The sequence below is a fragment of the Anoplophora glabripennis genome, unplaced genomic scaffold (genome assembly GCF_000390285.2).
Source record: "Anoplophora glabripennis isolate ALB-LARVAE unplaced genomic scaffold, Agla_2.0 scaffold5, whole genome shotgun sequence".
Lineage (NCBI taxonomy): Eukaryota > Metazoa > Arthropoda > Insecta > Coleoptera > Cerambycidae > Anoplophora > Anoplophora glabripennis.
The window spans coordinates 2,392,725-2,408,286 of record NW_019416525.1 but is presented as its reverse complement, the minus strand read 5'-3'; the positions used below and the strand labels follow the sequence as shown (position 1 = coordinate 2,408,286).

Below are 15,562 nucleotides of genomic sequence, written 5' to 3'. Positions count from 1 at the left end.
CTATAAAAAAGGAGATCCACCCTAATTTAAACTATGTATAATAGCTAGTTGTTATTGCCAACTTTAATAATTCTTCCTAGCGATACCAATCAAATAATACTGGGGAACTACCCTTAATTCTAAAATAGTGAAAACCAACCATAGATATAAAAGACAAAGATGAGACATATACCTGACCGACCTCTATATTTTCCAAAGTCTTTGAAGCCAGCTTTGCATGTTCCATTTCATTGGTTGTTCGGAAATAGTAATAAGATTCGAATATTTTCATTCGCCAAGTTTTTGTGTCTATCTGTCTATGCCCATATTTGTTCAATATGAAATACTAGCCCATCTTTTAATTTTTAAGAAAAATTAACGTATACTATATATTTCATTTTATAAATGATCATTGATCAAAAGGTTTAACTTGAAAGTATTTCATTGACTTTGGACTTCGATCTTATTTCCGCCTTGGTTGAAGGTTGAAGAAAATAAACTGTTCAGTAAAGCAAAACCGGAAGGAATAAGCGAATAGTGATGGGCATAATCGACCAATTTTGATAATCGAGTTATCGGCAATCGAGTACTTCTAATAATCGAGTGATCACTCGAGATACGAGATATTGGTCGTTTTCATCCCAGCGGCGCACAAATATGTTTGTATTAGTCATATATTACTTATGAGCGTAGCTAAAAAAAAAAAAAAAAGCTCACGCACTTCAAAATCTAACCACTTTTTCGTTTTATTCTAAAAAAAAGCTTACGCAATCAGTGACTATTTGCAGTATGCACTAACATTTTGGGGTGCAACCGTAGGGTAATAATCACTCGAGTGGTGGGAGTAAACATCTCGAGATATCTCGAGTGATCTCACTCGATTTTTCACTCGAAATCTCCCATCACTAAGCGAAAGCGTCCATTTATTCAATGTCTGCTGATGGGGGAATAGCGTCTCTCGTTACTTGTTGAAATTGGCTGTATTTATGAAGGTATTGTACAAATAAGATAATTAAAAATATATTAAATTTAGTTTATTTTATTTAACTGTTTATTAATTTTGTGTATCTAAGAATATTATTACGTTTAATGCTGTTCAACCATGTGGTCATAGTCATGAGCCACGTTGCATTTGGTGTTTCGTCCACATCGCGTTAATCATATTTTTTATAGTAAATTTACTTATTTTAACATAAATAACATCGCTTTGTTATGTAATACTCTATTGATTTATTTATTCTATATAGTTAGGTATATTTTATTTTTAAATTCTAACAAAAAAGTGATTTGTAATTTATATATACATGTGCAAATTCTTTTTTGTGTTCGAAATATCAGAGTTTGATTAATTGAAGCCAGTATGTATTGAATCAGGCATTGGTTTCTATTATGTGTGTACTTATTTTTTTTTATTGTGACAACCTACTATATTTAAAATTATTCAGGATTACATTAGCATTAGAAATAATGAGAAATAGAGTATCCTTATATTTTCTGTTCACAACTTTGAACTACTTCAAATAACTAATAAGCGAGTGTCAATGTCGATATATGCAATTGGTACGATTAAATGATGGCATATTCATTTAATAGTTTTTAAATTGCTAAAGAAATGTGATTACTTACCACATGCTAAACAATTTTTGTTAGCTTGTTATTGTTTTCACAACATTCATAAAGCACAAATTTCCATCAGTTAACCGAGCAATTAATGTTTAAATGTTCTAGACATTATTGGTACTTTAATAAAAATTGGTGACATGTGCAGAAAACGAACAACTGAGCCTGCCAAGTTATGCTACTAATTGTACATGTATAATATATAAATGTTAATTACCACATCACTTATATGTATTATCCTTAGGCGCAGAAAATATTTTGGATGGAAATTCCATGAGGACTTGATATGGAAAAGCCTATGAGACTTTGTAACTATAAATGTCAATACTGTTCTTTACCATGAAAAGAAGAGATGAAGCCCCAAAATGAATTTGAATATTTTTTTGAAGGTATGTTACCACTTTAAGCAAGTGGTTTTTAGTTGGGAAAATGTGACAAACTCATCATTGAAAGTTAGATAATGCAGCAACAATATTTTGATATTTTTTATAAATAAAATACTAACTGAACAGTTTAAATCTCAATAGGACCACACTCAGGCAGTTTCATAGTGTATAACTTATCTATAGAAGCGTTCATGTGTGTGGAAAATAAATATTATGTTAAACAATTCGTAAATTGGGAAAATAAATTTACACAGTTTAACATAATCACATTTATTTTGACAATATTTTGTACATTTCCAATAGTTAATAATTATTTTTTTACTAGGAAAAACATGAAACTATTGAAGATATGTTTTTTAAGACATCCAATAAAGGAGAAGACGGATGATGTATTTACATCACACAATAGTAAAAGTAAGTTATGCTGCCATTTTTTTTTTATTATAAAGTCTTACTACTAAAGCAAGTTACTAGAGCTGTTTAAGTTTATTTTACTTAACCAGTGTGAAAACCTTGCAAAATCAATTTTAAAGTTTTCCCTAGGAAATTTTTCGTTCATTAAAAAATTCCTTCTATAAAACTCTCACAAACTTCTAAATGATAGGTATCTAATGTTTATTAAACCTTGACCTCCAGATAAAATTTGATATTGACTTTTGTGTTTTAGAGCAAAGGAGTGGTGATGGGAAACACCAAATGATGCTGGACTGTTGAATTGTGAAAATATGAAAAAAAAAAATGGAAGAAAATGTCTATGCTAAAGAAGTGGGCATTTTATCGATTGAGCAGTAATATATTTTTTATTGATTTAAATAAAAATGAAACAGAAAATCATTTGCTGTATTATTATTGCTTTTTAAATATACAAGAAATGATTTAAAATCTTTATTATTCCATTGAAAATTGTTATTAGGCTAAATTTTTAAATGCATTTTTATAAATACTCGTAGTTACTTCAATTAATTGCTCTAATTACTATAATTTCACAGATTGTTGAACAGTTCGTTTCAGGAACTACACCAACACCTCTAGATTGAGACAACGCCTAGTCTAGAGCTTCGATTTGGTTCTAATATTGAGAACTGTATGAAACTAGTTGGTCGACGCAGAATTGTAGGCGCATATTTTGAACTGATTTAGAATTCTTTTCTGTGGTATTTCATTTTTTTGATGATGCAATAATATTTCTATGTAATATTAATTGCCTAATAATCTGCTTACCTTAGGTTTCCAAATTCTTAAAATATTAGAGTGAATGTAAAATTATATAATTCCGAACTAAGAATTAAATTAATACTTGCTCTCTTGGAAGAACTGTTTGAACAGTTCAAGAACTGATTCTGAAAAAAAAAGGAAACAGGATTTTGAAAAAACCGAAACGATATTTACGAAGTGCGCATGAACAGATTGTTATAGGACTCGTAAAAATCCGAACAGAAGCGTCGAATTAATTTTGGTAAAGTAAACTCTATGGCAAGATTCAACAAGCCAGTCCCCAAATCATAAAGAAGAAGAAGAAATACAACGCTCTCCTGCTGTCTCATAATGTTTTGTGCCGATTATTTATTGGTTATGGTTCGCTGATATGTCAGATTAAACGGTCAACATTTGAACAATTAAAATTGTTATAAATAGGACCTAGTAAGGGATAAATTCGATATCACAAATATGTAAAATACTTCAAAAAATAATTAAGTTCGTTGGTAGGTATGTATGTAATAAACAAAATTACTGAATTTAATTCTTTTTAGGTTAGAATCCTAACCCCGCCCCTTTTTGTTTTCAATATTTTGGATCTCGCATTTGAAATGATTTTGTAAATAGACTGACAGAAAAATAACATTCAATATGGCTGTACCTAGTGGTGATAATAGAGGGCCATGTTACTGGTGTTTTAAGACTGTGAAATGGATACCAGTTCTGTTCATTGTAACTATAGTTGCGTGGTCTTATTACGCATATGTTATTCAACTGTGTATATGTAAGTGCGTACTCTTTGGAAATATTGTCTCGTTTACTGTATGATATACTTTTTTAGTGACTGTGGAAAGTCCAACAAAACAAGTTATTTATCTAATATTTTATCACCTCTTTTTCTTCATGTTTTGCTGGTCATATTGGCAAACTATATTTACCGATATTGGTAGAGTGCCTAGTAAAGTAAGAATTTAGATTATTTATTTTTCACGTTTGTAATTTGTTTGTTGTAGTATAAAATTCCAGAAGCTGATTATGAAGCTTACGTGAACCACAGTGACTCTTATGAAACCCAAAACACAATATTAGAAACATTTGCAAGCCATTTACCTATAACGAATATAACAATAAGTGGTGGCGTACGATTTTGTGAAAAGTGCAAAATTATAAAACCCGACAGAGCACACCATTGTTCAGTGTGTGGAGTCTGTGTTCTAAAAATGGACCATCATTGCCCGTGGATTAATAATTGTGTTTCATTCACAAATTATAAATTTTTTGTGCTTTTTTTGGGATATGCACTTGCATATTGTGTATATGTATCACTTACTTCTCTTCCATATTTTATTTCATTTTGGAGGGTAAGTTAAAAAAAATACAATTTATTTCTAATTGTAGAATTATTAACATTAAAAATATATATACATAGTTTCAAAACTTCTTCCTTTATTTTAATTAAGAAAATACCCTGTAAGGTAAACCGAAAAATGTATTTTTTTTTCTAAATGCCCCTTTTTCGATTAGTTTTTGAATTATAATTATGTTGCAGGGCGATCTTCAAGGAATGGGGAGGTTCCATATTTTGTTTCTCTTTTTCGTTGCAATAATGTTTGGTGTTAGTTTAATGTCTCTTTTTGGATACCACTGTTATCTAGTATGTGAAAATAGAACAACTCTAGGTCAGTAATTTCACAATATTAGATATGACTAATAACATGTATTTATATTTAATAGAAGCGTTTCGACCACCCAGTTTTCGAGGTGTTGGTACAGACAAATATGGTTTTCACATAGGAAGGTATAAGAATTTTAAACAAGTATTTGGAGATGATCCGAAGACTTGGTTTCTTCCCTTCAGTACTAGGTAATTAATTTTTTGTGTATTTTTATTATGTTCACTGCTATGTTAAACATAAATTTGTCCTTTAAAAATAAATGCAAATAGATTCGACCTAAAGAAATGAATTATTTTAAGAACTATGCGTGAGCAGTGGATATATTATTATTATATATTAAACATATTACCAATAAGACTGAAATGATTCAAGGAACATAAAAGTTTTTATATTATAAATATGATATTAGTTAAAGCAAAGGAAACAGTACGGGACCAGTGGTATAGTATTACTCTAAAAGCAATAAAACATTCAAATAAACATTTTACTTTTGAGAAATGGATAAAGAGAAGGTGCTAAGGTGGAGTTGGCGAGATAAATAATTTTATTATCTCCTTTGACAAAAAATTTATCATTTTCTATCCCTAATCATGAATATCCACTAAGAATGGACATATTTATATTAAGTTGTAAGCTTCCGAGGTTGCAGTCAAAAAACAAGACTATATGGCCAAAACCAATCAAATATGTGCACTTTTAGTTATCTATTCAAACTTTTGTAAATATTTATTTCTTTTCTCGTGAAATCTATAATAAATTACAAAAAATTTTATGCTAGTCAAGTTCTTTAATTAAAATAATTATAGTACTTACGAACATGAGGTTTTAGTTAAAAAAAAACTTCAACACATGAGATAATTTCGATAAAATTAGAAACAAATTTAATACACATGTAAAATAGTATCATTATGGAAGATTTTAGGAAAATGGTTATATGCTGATAAAATTAAGACAAAATCATGTGGACCTGCCATAACAAAACTACTTTTGTAAACACTGATATTTTTATCAGTGTGCTTTTTAAAATTTTTTGCTCTAGAAATATTTTGAATTAAAAACAAACTTATTGGCATTAGGGAAATTTAGAAACTGACACCAATTTTACAAGGACGGTAAATTTCAATTTTGACAAATGTTTTTTTCAATTTCTAAAATAACAGTAAATGTATAACTTATATTTATTTAACATATTCTTCTTCCCTGAAAGGTTTTCTAAGAATTTTAGGACACAAATAAAACTTGTCTCTTATCAATTTTTATAATTGATGTATGTTTTACGATACCAAATTTAAGAGTACAGGGGTAAAATAAGGCAAATAATTTGATCATAAATATGTTTCAATCTATTAACAAAATTATGTAAATGCAGCTTTTTACATAAAAAAATATCAGCCATGTATAATTACTCTGTAACGTAGCAAGCTTTAATCACAATGAAAGTATTTGTTTGATTTCCACAGTTTGACACTATTATTATTTTTTTTATTAATATCAAGTATTTAAGACAATCACAAATATGTGGGTATAAATTGTGTGCGTTTTTATAGTTAATTATTTATAGAGTAATATACATTTATATCTCAGCAACATTACATTTTTTATGAATTTTTGTAGTTTGGGTGACGGTATAGAATACCCTGTACACTCACGCCACCAGCAGAGTTCTTATCAGTCTATGGACAGCACCCAGAACAGGTTAGAGTAATAATATTGGCTAACGCTATTAGCTAATGCAACTCAACATTTTATTTTCTTGCAGTATTAACACTTTTAACTTTTTATTTTTGTGATAACAAATAGCTATCAATAAAATCAATTTGTTTTAATACTATTCATTTTCTGATAAGATATGTTTTCTGTAGCTTCCAAAACTACGACTTCATTTTTTTAAATGAAAGTAACTAACTTGCGTGTAAATATATTTTGAAAAGTAATTACGACTAGAGTATAAATTACTTTTAAGTTCCAATGTATCTTATGAAGAAAATATGTCTTAACTAACAGTAGTTAAAAAAGTAAAAAATATTTAACAATTCACCCTGATAATCACATTTTCTTAATTTCTCTGTATTTAGCTTTGATGAATATTCATACTGTACATAAATTATTTATAAAAACCAAGGAGTGATGTAAAATTTCGGACGATTAATAACTTAAAATTAGCTTATTTTAGGGTATTCAAATTTTTTAAATTTTGTTTAATATATTAATACTTATTAATATATTAATTAATAAATGTATTAATATATCAGATTTCAAATATTCAAATTTTCTTTATTTCATATTTTAATAATACTTTATCCTACTCGTAGTTAAGGCCTTCAGAGCCCATGTTCATATTTAAAATGTCATGGTTTTTGAGGTTCTTTTGCCGTGGTCTATGTACATGGTTGCTGCCAGTTACAAATTTACATTGCACTTTATTAACGTTAGCTAGGAGTCTTTGGTTTGCCCATGTTGTTCTCGTGCTAGGGTCTGTCTTGTGTTTCATAATGGCCTCTGTAACTGGTCGCATTCCAAACGTTTAGCTTGCCTCCAGTACCAATATCATCAGTGGTGACTTTACAGAAGCTTCGCCATAACTAAGTTTTTCAGTCATGGCGAATATCTTTTATATAGACTATGGCCTAACAACCCAAAAAACTATGATACTTTAAAAACTTACCCTATTAGTATTTTTTTAGATTTAATTTGATTGATCCATAACCCGATTTAAATCCATATAGTATCTTCTATTAAATTAAAAATAAGTGGGTTTACAGTTAATAGTTAAAATTAGTTAATTTGAAATTAAAAATATTCGCCATTTAAATTTTATATTTTAATTATTCTAGAAAAATACTTATAACAGAAGTAGATTTGATACAAAAATGAAACATTTTCATTTTTGAGATCCAAGTAAAATAGTGAAACATCACAAGCTCATTTAATGGTGGTGATCGTCATGAAGCTTTATTTTTTTCCACTGAAACATTACTTTTCACATAATGTTTTGATAAATTTGGTTTGCTTCAGCAATGATATTTTTGCTGTGATATGTGTATTTCATTTTTAGAATCAGGTGTTGGTTTTAAAAACGATAGGCTGATTTTGCTAGTAACCTTTATTGCATGTAAAAAGCTTCATTGCAAAAGCTAATTTAATAAACAAAGTAATATTGCATTTTTTAAGCAGCACACGAGACGCTGAAACTGAAACAAGTAAGCTCAACCCTGGCCTTACAGAAATATCCATATTGTAATTTAAGTAAAATGTACTTAATTATTGTTAATTGATATTTTGACTTTTATTTTGGAATAAATTATTTTATATCATTTTCTGTTTTATGATTTGGTACCCTTTGTTTTTGATTAACATCCTTGAAATACTATGAATAATTTACTTTTGCTATATTTTGTATTGTATTTAATTTCGACAATTATTACTAACAGGTGTTCAAGTGAGGAATTTAATAAAATAGTATGCGTATGCAAAATATAAAATTGTTTCATAAAAACAGTACTATTTATTTCATTTTTAATTGCCACAAAATACATTCGTTCTAACAGGTGTGTCAAAGAACAAAAAGCTTAGCATTTGAAAGTGCTGTGATAGAATGAACTTAATTGAGAATGTAAATTTTTTGTATAGTTTGGGAGATGGATTAACATTCCCTCAAAGGCAAATGGATGAAGACCAAGAAGGGCTTTTACACGAACACCATTTTGAAGATGAAAGTCGCTACTATTCTTGAAGAAATGTGACTATACAAATAGCTATTTTAAGTTTGCTATTAATGTTTTCAATTGTAGAAATTTTTTAGATAATAATTGTAACAATATTCAGAATGCTGAATAAGAAATACATTTTTTCTTAAATTTTCTATAATACAAAAAATTAAAAATGTGCTCATATATGTATTAAATACTTTTTTAAACAGATTAGAAAATCGACATGTACAAAATAGGAATAGTTTTCTTGTTAATTGTTATAGTTCCTAATACCATATTTTTTATATTTTAAAGAAGGTAACCAAATATTTATATAGAATATGTTATTTATTCTTTTGAACTTTTTAAATTTATTTCCCGTGCTACAAATCGTATTAGTGACATTTATTTTTCGAAATATAAGACATATATGTATTTGCTCTTGCTAATACAAATATGAAGTGGCCATTCTAATTTGTTTTTTTTTAAGCACCTAACAGATATATCCTCAATATAAGTTTATTAATTTAATGAGATGGTAAAACTTTACGATACTGAAACTTGGAGTAAACAGAAATCATTTGTTTATACTGCCCCTTTCTACAGGCATCCAGTTTGTAAATTTTAATTAAATTCTATATTACTATTTACCTACAAATAAAACAATTGTGTGTGTTTACATATATATAAAAACATTTATTAAACGTTTTAATAGAGTTCTGATTTATGGATGAATTATAACAAAATGGCATCTTTATTAAACTAAAAATATGTTTGCATATAATCTACAAATGGCATTTTGTCAAATAAATGTGTAAAAAGACTGCAGTATATAAATGCTTAATTAAACTTATCTTGTAAGCAGTTTTATATATACAACACATTTATAAAATTTTGAATATAAATCTCTTAATCACTGCTTGTCGATAACTTTAGATTCAGCTTTCAACAAACAATAAAATATATTAAACATTAAGTTAACATTGTATTTTACAACATTAACATTTCTTATATGAGTCTGCTTTAAATGAGTAAAGTTAACAGTGCATAGAAAATTAAGGAGTGAAGTATGTTTTTGATTTTTTTTTACCATTAACTTTTCTGGTAGTTTACCTAAATTTAAGTTATTTTTAATTATTTGACTTTAAGATATAACACTGAGACACCAACTGGAAACTTATTTATGAAATTGTTACCGAAGACTAAGTTTTTCAACGATTCCAAAATTATATTTTGAAAATAATATTAGCAAAACTGATTAGTTTTTTATTTATTAAATGGAAAACATATGTATTACAAAATTTGACAGAATGTCTTTTAACAAAAAACTTATATAAGGGTTATGGCAATGACTAAACAATATGACTGTAATGTGTCAAAAATTAACTTTTAAGCAAAGCAACAAACTAACAATCTATAATGCTCTAAAAAAGCGATTGAGAAACATAAACATATCAGTACAAGTCCTAATTATTTAACTCTTTATTTTGTAATGTGAATAGATGATAATATCACATCACTGCGAACAGGTATTATGAATTAAAATTTCTTTCTGTTTGACATTCGAACAAATAAAATGTTATCTATTTTCATTCATTCTAATAATTATTTTCTTGGTTAACATATATCTGAAAATAAAATATACATAACATTAATTTAAAATATATATAATACAACATGTAAAAAAATTACTCCAATGGAATGTTTTTCTCATTTTAAATGTCTAAAAACTTTTGTTGCCATAATCTAAAAAAATTGGAAAATGCTGGATAAGATTCATTTTCACATATCAGCTTTTAGCTACCAAATTTAAAATCTGTAGATTGTATATGTACAAGGTATCCCCCGAAAAGTAATTGTTAAGAATGAAAATTATGTACATAAGATATAAAGTATAGGACGCATTTAAGCTTGTATCTTGAAGTTGAACAGATTTAAAGCATGTCTTCATAAGAATTTTTCTTAACGGGTACTTATTTCAGGACGTCCCATACAAGTACATGTAAATTAAAAAACCTAATACCACCCACATAACCCTTGTGTAGTTGCAGAAATTAAAAATGTTTCTGTATAGCACTGTTTGATTAAATGTTCTAAAATCATGGAGTATAATTTAAAAAAGTAACAATCATAAAATAGTGGCAATATTTAAACATTTTTTTTTTGAATAGCACTTCACCAAAAAGTATTACTCATATAAGATAACAACTAAAAAAATAATAAATGCCTAAGATCTAAAGAATATAATTGAAAAATATTTCTAAATTCTAAACTATTTACAATTAACAACGTGTGTATAATAAATACAGTGATGAAGTGGCGACATATAAAAATAATACATTTTCAATATTCAGTGTAAGTACGATGATTCAAATTTTTAATATTAGCATATTTATATGAGTAACACAAAACCTATTTTCCCAAATAAAAAAAATATATTCCATTACATAATTTATTGCAAATAAATTGGAATTTATTCGATATAATGTATTTTAATTAAAAAATCAACAATATCTAAAGGTTGTAAAGTTGTTAAAATATGATATGTAGTATTTTAATTACATAAATAAAATTCTTGTCAATGTAACAATTTCACATGATTACATTTATAAGAATTTTTTTTCTAAGAGATTATATGTACTTTTTCTTAATATAATGGGTGGATGGCTGCAATTTCTTATTTTATAACATACCTATATATTAAAAAAAAGAACAGACCAAATATTTTGCCCGTACAATTTCTTTTGATGTGTATATCACACATATATAATAGTGAGCAGGCTTTTTTGCAAAATTTGAACCACCTTGTTTATCAAAAGACAGATATATTCAAGGTTAAAGTACATACTAGTTTTAACGAACTAATAATAAACTTTAACCCTAAATAATAAAGTTCAACCATTACTTAAAATAATCTTGTACTTCACAAATAGTTCAATATAAATTTGATACTGAGATCAAGGTAAATATAAAATATTATTTATATTTACCTTAACAGTCTATCTAAAAATAAATTTTATAAATATATAGTTACAATTTTTATGCACATTTTAAACATTTACCTGTACAATGCATAGTTAAAGGGTTTTGTTCAGTTTAACCGAAGGTAATCGTAATTTACCTTCAGTTTTTTCACAATCCTTTAGGCTTAATGCCAGTACATGAGAACGACGCAACACTTTAACAGATCTAGGACTTGCTTTATCCTTTTCTAAAGCAAGTGTCCTCTTACCCCGTTTCATTTGTTTTTCGTCAGGTGAAATATTTTTTAAACTTGTACCGTTTTGGTAAGCTACTCCATTTTTTGTTAAACGAGACAGAGGACTTTTCTTTACAATTTGACGTTTTTCGTTTAGATGCAGCTTCTCACTAGCTGAAGTGGTGATAGGAGAAGCTAACTTTCTTGTGCTACTGCGCTTTACTGGTTGAGGCTCTTTTGTTTCAATTCTGTCAACAAAAGTATTGGTGGCATACAAACTTCTTATTCTTAATTTTTAAAAGCTGTCCTTGTGCTAAAACCATGCCTATATAAACTACTATGCTAGACATTTACAATGCCTACACAATTAATAACTTACTATACGCACACTACATGCCACATTCAAATAGCAAACACAAGCTTTAAAAAAATATTTGTTCATAGATTTTTAAGTTTCTCTATTGACCTTGAAGGTTATTTAAAACAATAGGTACTTTTAATCATGTTACTACACATTAATTAATCCAAGATTCTTCCAATGAAACAAAGTTTTTGCCTGTTTGGTCCATTTCTTTTTCTAATTTATATTTTGAACCAACATCAATAAAAAGGATATTATGTATTATAAAATTTCTTTTACCCATATACTAAAAAAAAACCTACTGGATGGAAAAATGCCTTAAATGACACATGAAGAATGATAATAATTGTAAAAATTAACCAGTAAATTATTTTTCATATCAAACGATACTGCACGTTTGATTGGCATGTAACGAGTACGGTGCTTAAAAAATTATCTAAAAATACAAAATACAGATTACATAAGAACCATTTACAACCTTTTCTATGTATAAACTCAAGCAAGTAAAAAGACACGCCTCATACTATAAGGTGAAAAAAGTTACTATTTAAGATCTGCATGCAGAGTAATACAAAAATATGTTTTAAGCCATGCTTTTATTTGCAAAAGTATGAAGCTATAAATGTGCATTTTTTAGACAAACCTTTTGGCGACCACCCGATTACTAGTGGATCCTGAAATTTTCGATGAAGAACTGGTAAGAATTTTACCTCCCCTTAAAACAGTCTGACTTGTAGGACTGCTAGAAACATGTACTCTACGTAAACGTTCTGTCCTACAAAGTACATTTCATTTCAAGGTCATTTTATTAGCATGGAAAAAATAACTCAAACATTAAGTAGGTACAAAAAAGAGCAATTTAATTCTGAGGCTACTTACTGACTTGTTCCAAGAGGCTTAGCTTTACTTCTCTGAGCTTTAATTTCATTTAGTTTGTCCCCTTGAGTTATAGTATTTTCTTCAAATTCTTCGTCCGGATCATTTATTTCCATACAGTCAACTTTTTTTACAATTCCAGTAACATTGTCGTGGCTCTTTTTTCTATTTAATTCCGATAAACTGTATATTCCTACTGTATGCTTTGGAATTCCAGTAATTCCGTTTTTCTTGCGATAAACTTCCCCAGCTTCCCACATTTGTTTTTGTTTCCTAAATAATGTTATATAAAATAATGTTATTTAAACAAATAATTTTACTGCTTACTCTTGCAACCAACTTTGTTGGTGACCAATTATAGATCCAGGCCTGCAGATCCTTATCCATGCAATTGCTTCCTCAGCCGTAAATTTATAATGTTTCATTATATAACAAGCAATTAAAGAACCTGTTCTTCCCAGACCCGCTAAAAATTTGAACTTAATAAAACGATCAGGGAAAAGCACTATTTATATACCTTTGCAATGCACTGCACATGCGCCCTTTGCGTTTTCAGATACACTTATAAAATGTTGTAATATTCTATCACTAGGTGTGCCTCCATCAACAAAATACAGATCTTTATGATCGAATCCAGCCTGAACAAATCTATTCGAGTCATAGGCCTTCTTATTTAATCGAATAATGGTCGTTACTTTGTGCCTTCGAAAATAGGCAAAGTATGTCTCCGGAGAGTGAATTGGATATCCCTTATCCAACTTAGATCTGTTATGAGGTCCACAAAATGCAATGAATTTATTGGGAAGGATCCAGTTGAAATCTCCATTTTCAACCCTTTCGTAATGTTCATATTCGAGAAAATCAAAATTGTCAAAATTAAAAAACCCAAAATGCAAGCCCTTCTTTACTGCTTTCAGGCAGTCTAAAAGACTTAATGTGTATGGCTCTCCAATAGAAGCATCCCTGAATTTTAGATAATCTTTTGTCGAGTCATGGTTCAGAACCTCGTATGCTTGTTCTGGTTCATAATTGAGATATATAATCTAAAACAAGCAATATGACTTAACTTCCTTTAATTCTTCAAATATTTAGAAAACATTGCATATTTATGTAAAAGTAGCAAACTGATAAATAATGTAAAAAAGACAGCTAATGACAAAAATATATGCAATATTTACAATTGAAAAGGCAATTTACAGTACTTACAGAATATGCACCAATTAAAAAAGCAGCATTTACTCGTTTTTGCACGTCTGCACCTGTATAATGTACAATCTTTTTGTTATGGAAAGCTGGGTTGCTTAGTTTTCTTCTCAACTTCACACAATAATGATACAGCATGGCCAAATTTAAAGGCCCAAAGTCTAGGTAGAAACTATCATAATTTAATTCTGTATCGATTGTAAAATAATGGACTGATGGAGTAGATTTCGGTTTTACGTCTGTGTTTAATGACACAAAAAACAGACGTCCTAGAATTAGATCAGACATATTTGGCACCGTTTACAATCGTAAGATAAATAACTTACCTTTAATAAATTCTGATGCGTTTAACAAAACATTTTCAAATACTTCCATCATATTATTAACTACAGTTCGCCTTTTCCTTTTCATAGGTGAACTGTAAGAGAAAAAATTATTTACCGCTAATAATATGTATGACCATAAACATTACTTTATTAGATTGAAACCCACACATTCAGTAGGAGTTTTTTTTAAGTAGGCGTTATAAATTAGAAATGGTTAAACGAAAGAAATTAATTAAACAGTTATTTAAAGCTTGTAAACATTATATAGGAATGTATACAATGATAACGCGGCTGGCAGACAATACGTTAAAAAAATAAACAAATATAAATTTAAATACCGAGGTTGTCTCAATTGGACAGTAATTTATATTATACAATACTTACCAGTTCAACATGACGAAATTTTATCTTTACACCATTTTACAATTGTAAAGCCACTGATATATTATTTAAAAACAAATAAAAATATTTTATTCAACAATTATCACGAACTACAACTTATTGATATAAAATGGCGATCAAGCACCAATTCATACTACCAATATAACATCAACATCAACAACTATTTCAGGTAAAAGGTCAAATATTGAAATTTGTTACATTTAATACGATAACTGGTTATGCCAAGCAAAATGTTAATGAATCATTATCAATATATCCTACAAATATAATTGTTTAAATAAATACATGCATTAAAATATTTGAATTTAGGGAATGTATCCAGAAGCATTGATACCAACCAGTGAATTTATATAACTTTTTGAGTAAAGTACCCTTTTACCTTAGCCTGGATCCACATGTATGCGTGATTACGGATCCGTTGTAACCACGTTATCATCATCACATGACAGTCTTGATACTGTCAAGATCAAAACGGATGAAAGTTGATTCATTTCAACTTTGTATGTCTAGATAAAACCATTTATCTAGGTTTGTATGTATCACGTATCCGTTGGAAGGAGATCGTTGAAGTAAAATGACAGATAGTGGGAACTATCAGGATATGCATGTGGATCATAGAAAATATAATAATGTGGATCCTGTTTAGAG

The 15,562-nt window shown here is 28.4% G+C and overlaps 2 protein-coding genes and 1 long non-coding RNA gene across 8 annotated transcripts; 2 read left to right on the top strand and 1 right to left on the bottom strand.

The window, feature by feature from the left end:
- Positions 1-884: 884 nt before the first annotated feature.
- LOC108906816 lies at positions 885-2,839 on the top strand. The gene is made up of 4 exons (XR_001964304.2): positions 885-971; positions 1,844-1,988; positions 2,311-2,399; positions 2,653-2,839. It is a non-coding gene; the product is annotated as an uncharacterized LOC108906816 (long non-coding RNA).
- Positions 2,840-3,551: 712 nt separating this feature from the next.
- LOC108906814 (palmitoyltransferase ZDHHC15) lies at positions 3,552-9,021 on the top strand. Of its 3 annotated transcripts, none has more exons than XM_018710210.1 (8): positions 3,552-3,680; positions 3,737-3,966; positions 4,024-4,145; positions 4,196-4,543; positions 4,732-4,861; positions 4,917-5,046; positions 6,473-6,553; positions 8,033-8,172. In XM_018710210.1, exons 2-8 carry the CDS (start codon positions 3,834-3,836, stop codon positions 8,097-8,099), a joined length of 1,011 nt encoding a protein of 336 aa, XP_018565726.1. In that variant the 5' UTR covers positions 3,552-3,680; positions 3,737-3,833; the 3' UTR covers positions 8,100-8,172. The 3 variants fall into 3 exon arrangements, with proteins under 3 accessions (XP_018565726.1, XP_018565724.1, XP_018565727.1); XM_018710208.1 differs by having other exon boundaries at positions 8,030-8,172; XM_018710211.1 differs by lacking the exons at positions 6,473-6,553; positions 8,033-8,172 and adding an exon at positions 8,489-9,021.
- Positions 9,022-10,234: 1,213 nt separating this feature from the next.
- LOC108906829 (dual specificity protein phosphatase CDC14A) lies at positions 10,235-15,375 on the bottom strand. Of its 4 annotated transcripts, none has more exons than XM_018710237.1 (8): positions 15,294-15,375; positions 14,513-14,604; positions 14,190-14,455; positions 13,501-14,026; positions 13,311-13,449; positions 12,987-13,256; positions 12,751-12,882; positions 10,235-11,994 (listed from the first exon to the last, which is right to left on the bottom strand). In XM_018710237.1, the coding sequence occupies exons 2-8, from the start codon at positions 14,595-14,597 to the stop codon at positions 11,625-11,627; spliced, it is 1,788 nt and encodes a 595-aa protein (XP_018565753.1). In that variant the 5' UTR covers positions 14,598-14,604; positions 15,294-15,375; the 3' UTR covers positions 10,235-11,624. The 4 variants fall into 4 exon arrangements, with proteins under 4 accessions (XP_018565753.1, XP_018565752.1, XP_018565754.1 ...); XM_018710236.1 differs by lacking the exon at positions 15,294-15,375 and adding an exon at positions 14,897-15,041; XM_018710238.2 differs by lacking the exon at positions 15,294-15,375 and adding an exon at positions 14,659-14,791.
- Between the last annotated feature and the right edge of the window lie 187 nt (positions 15,376-15,562).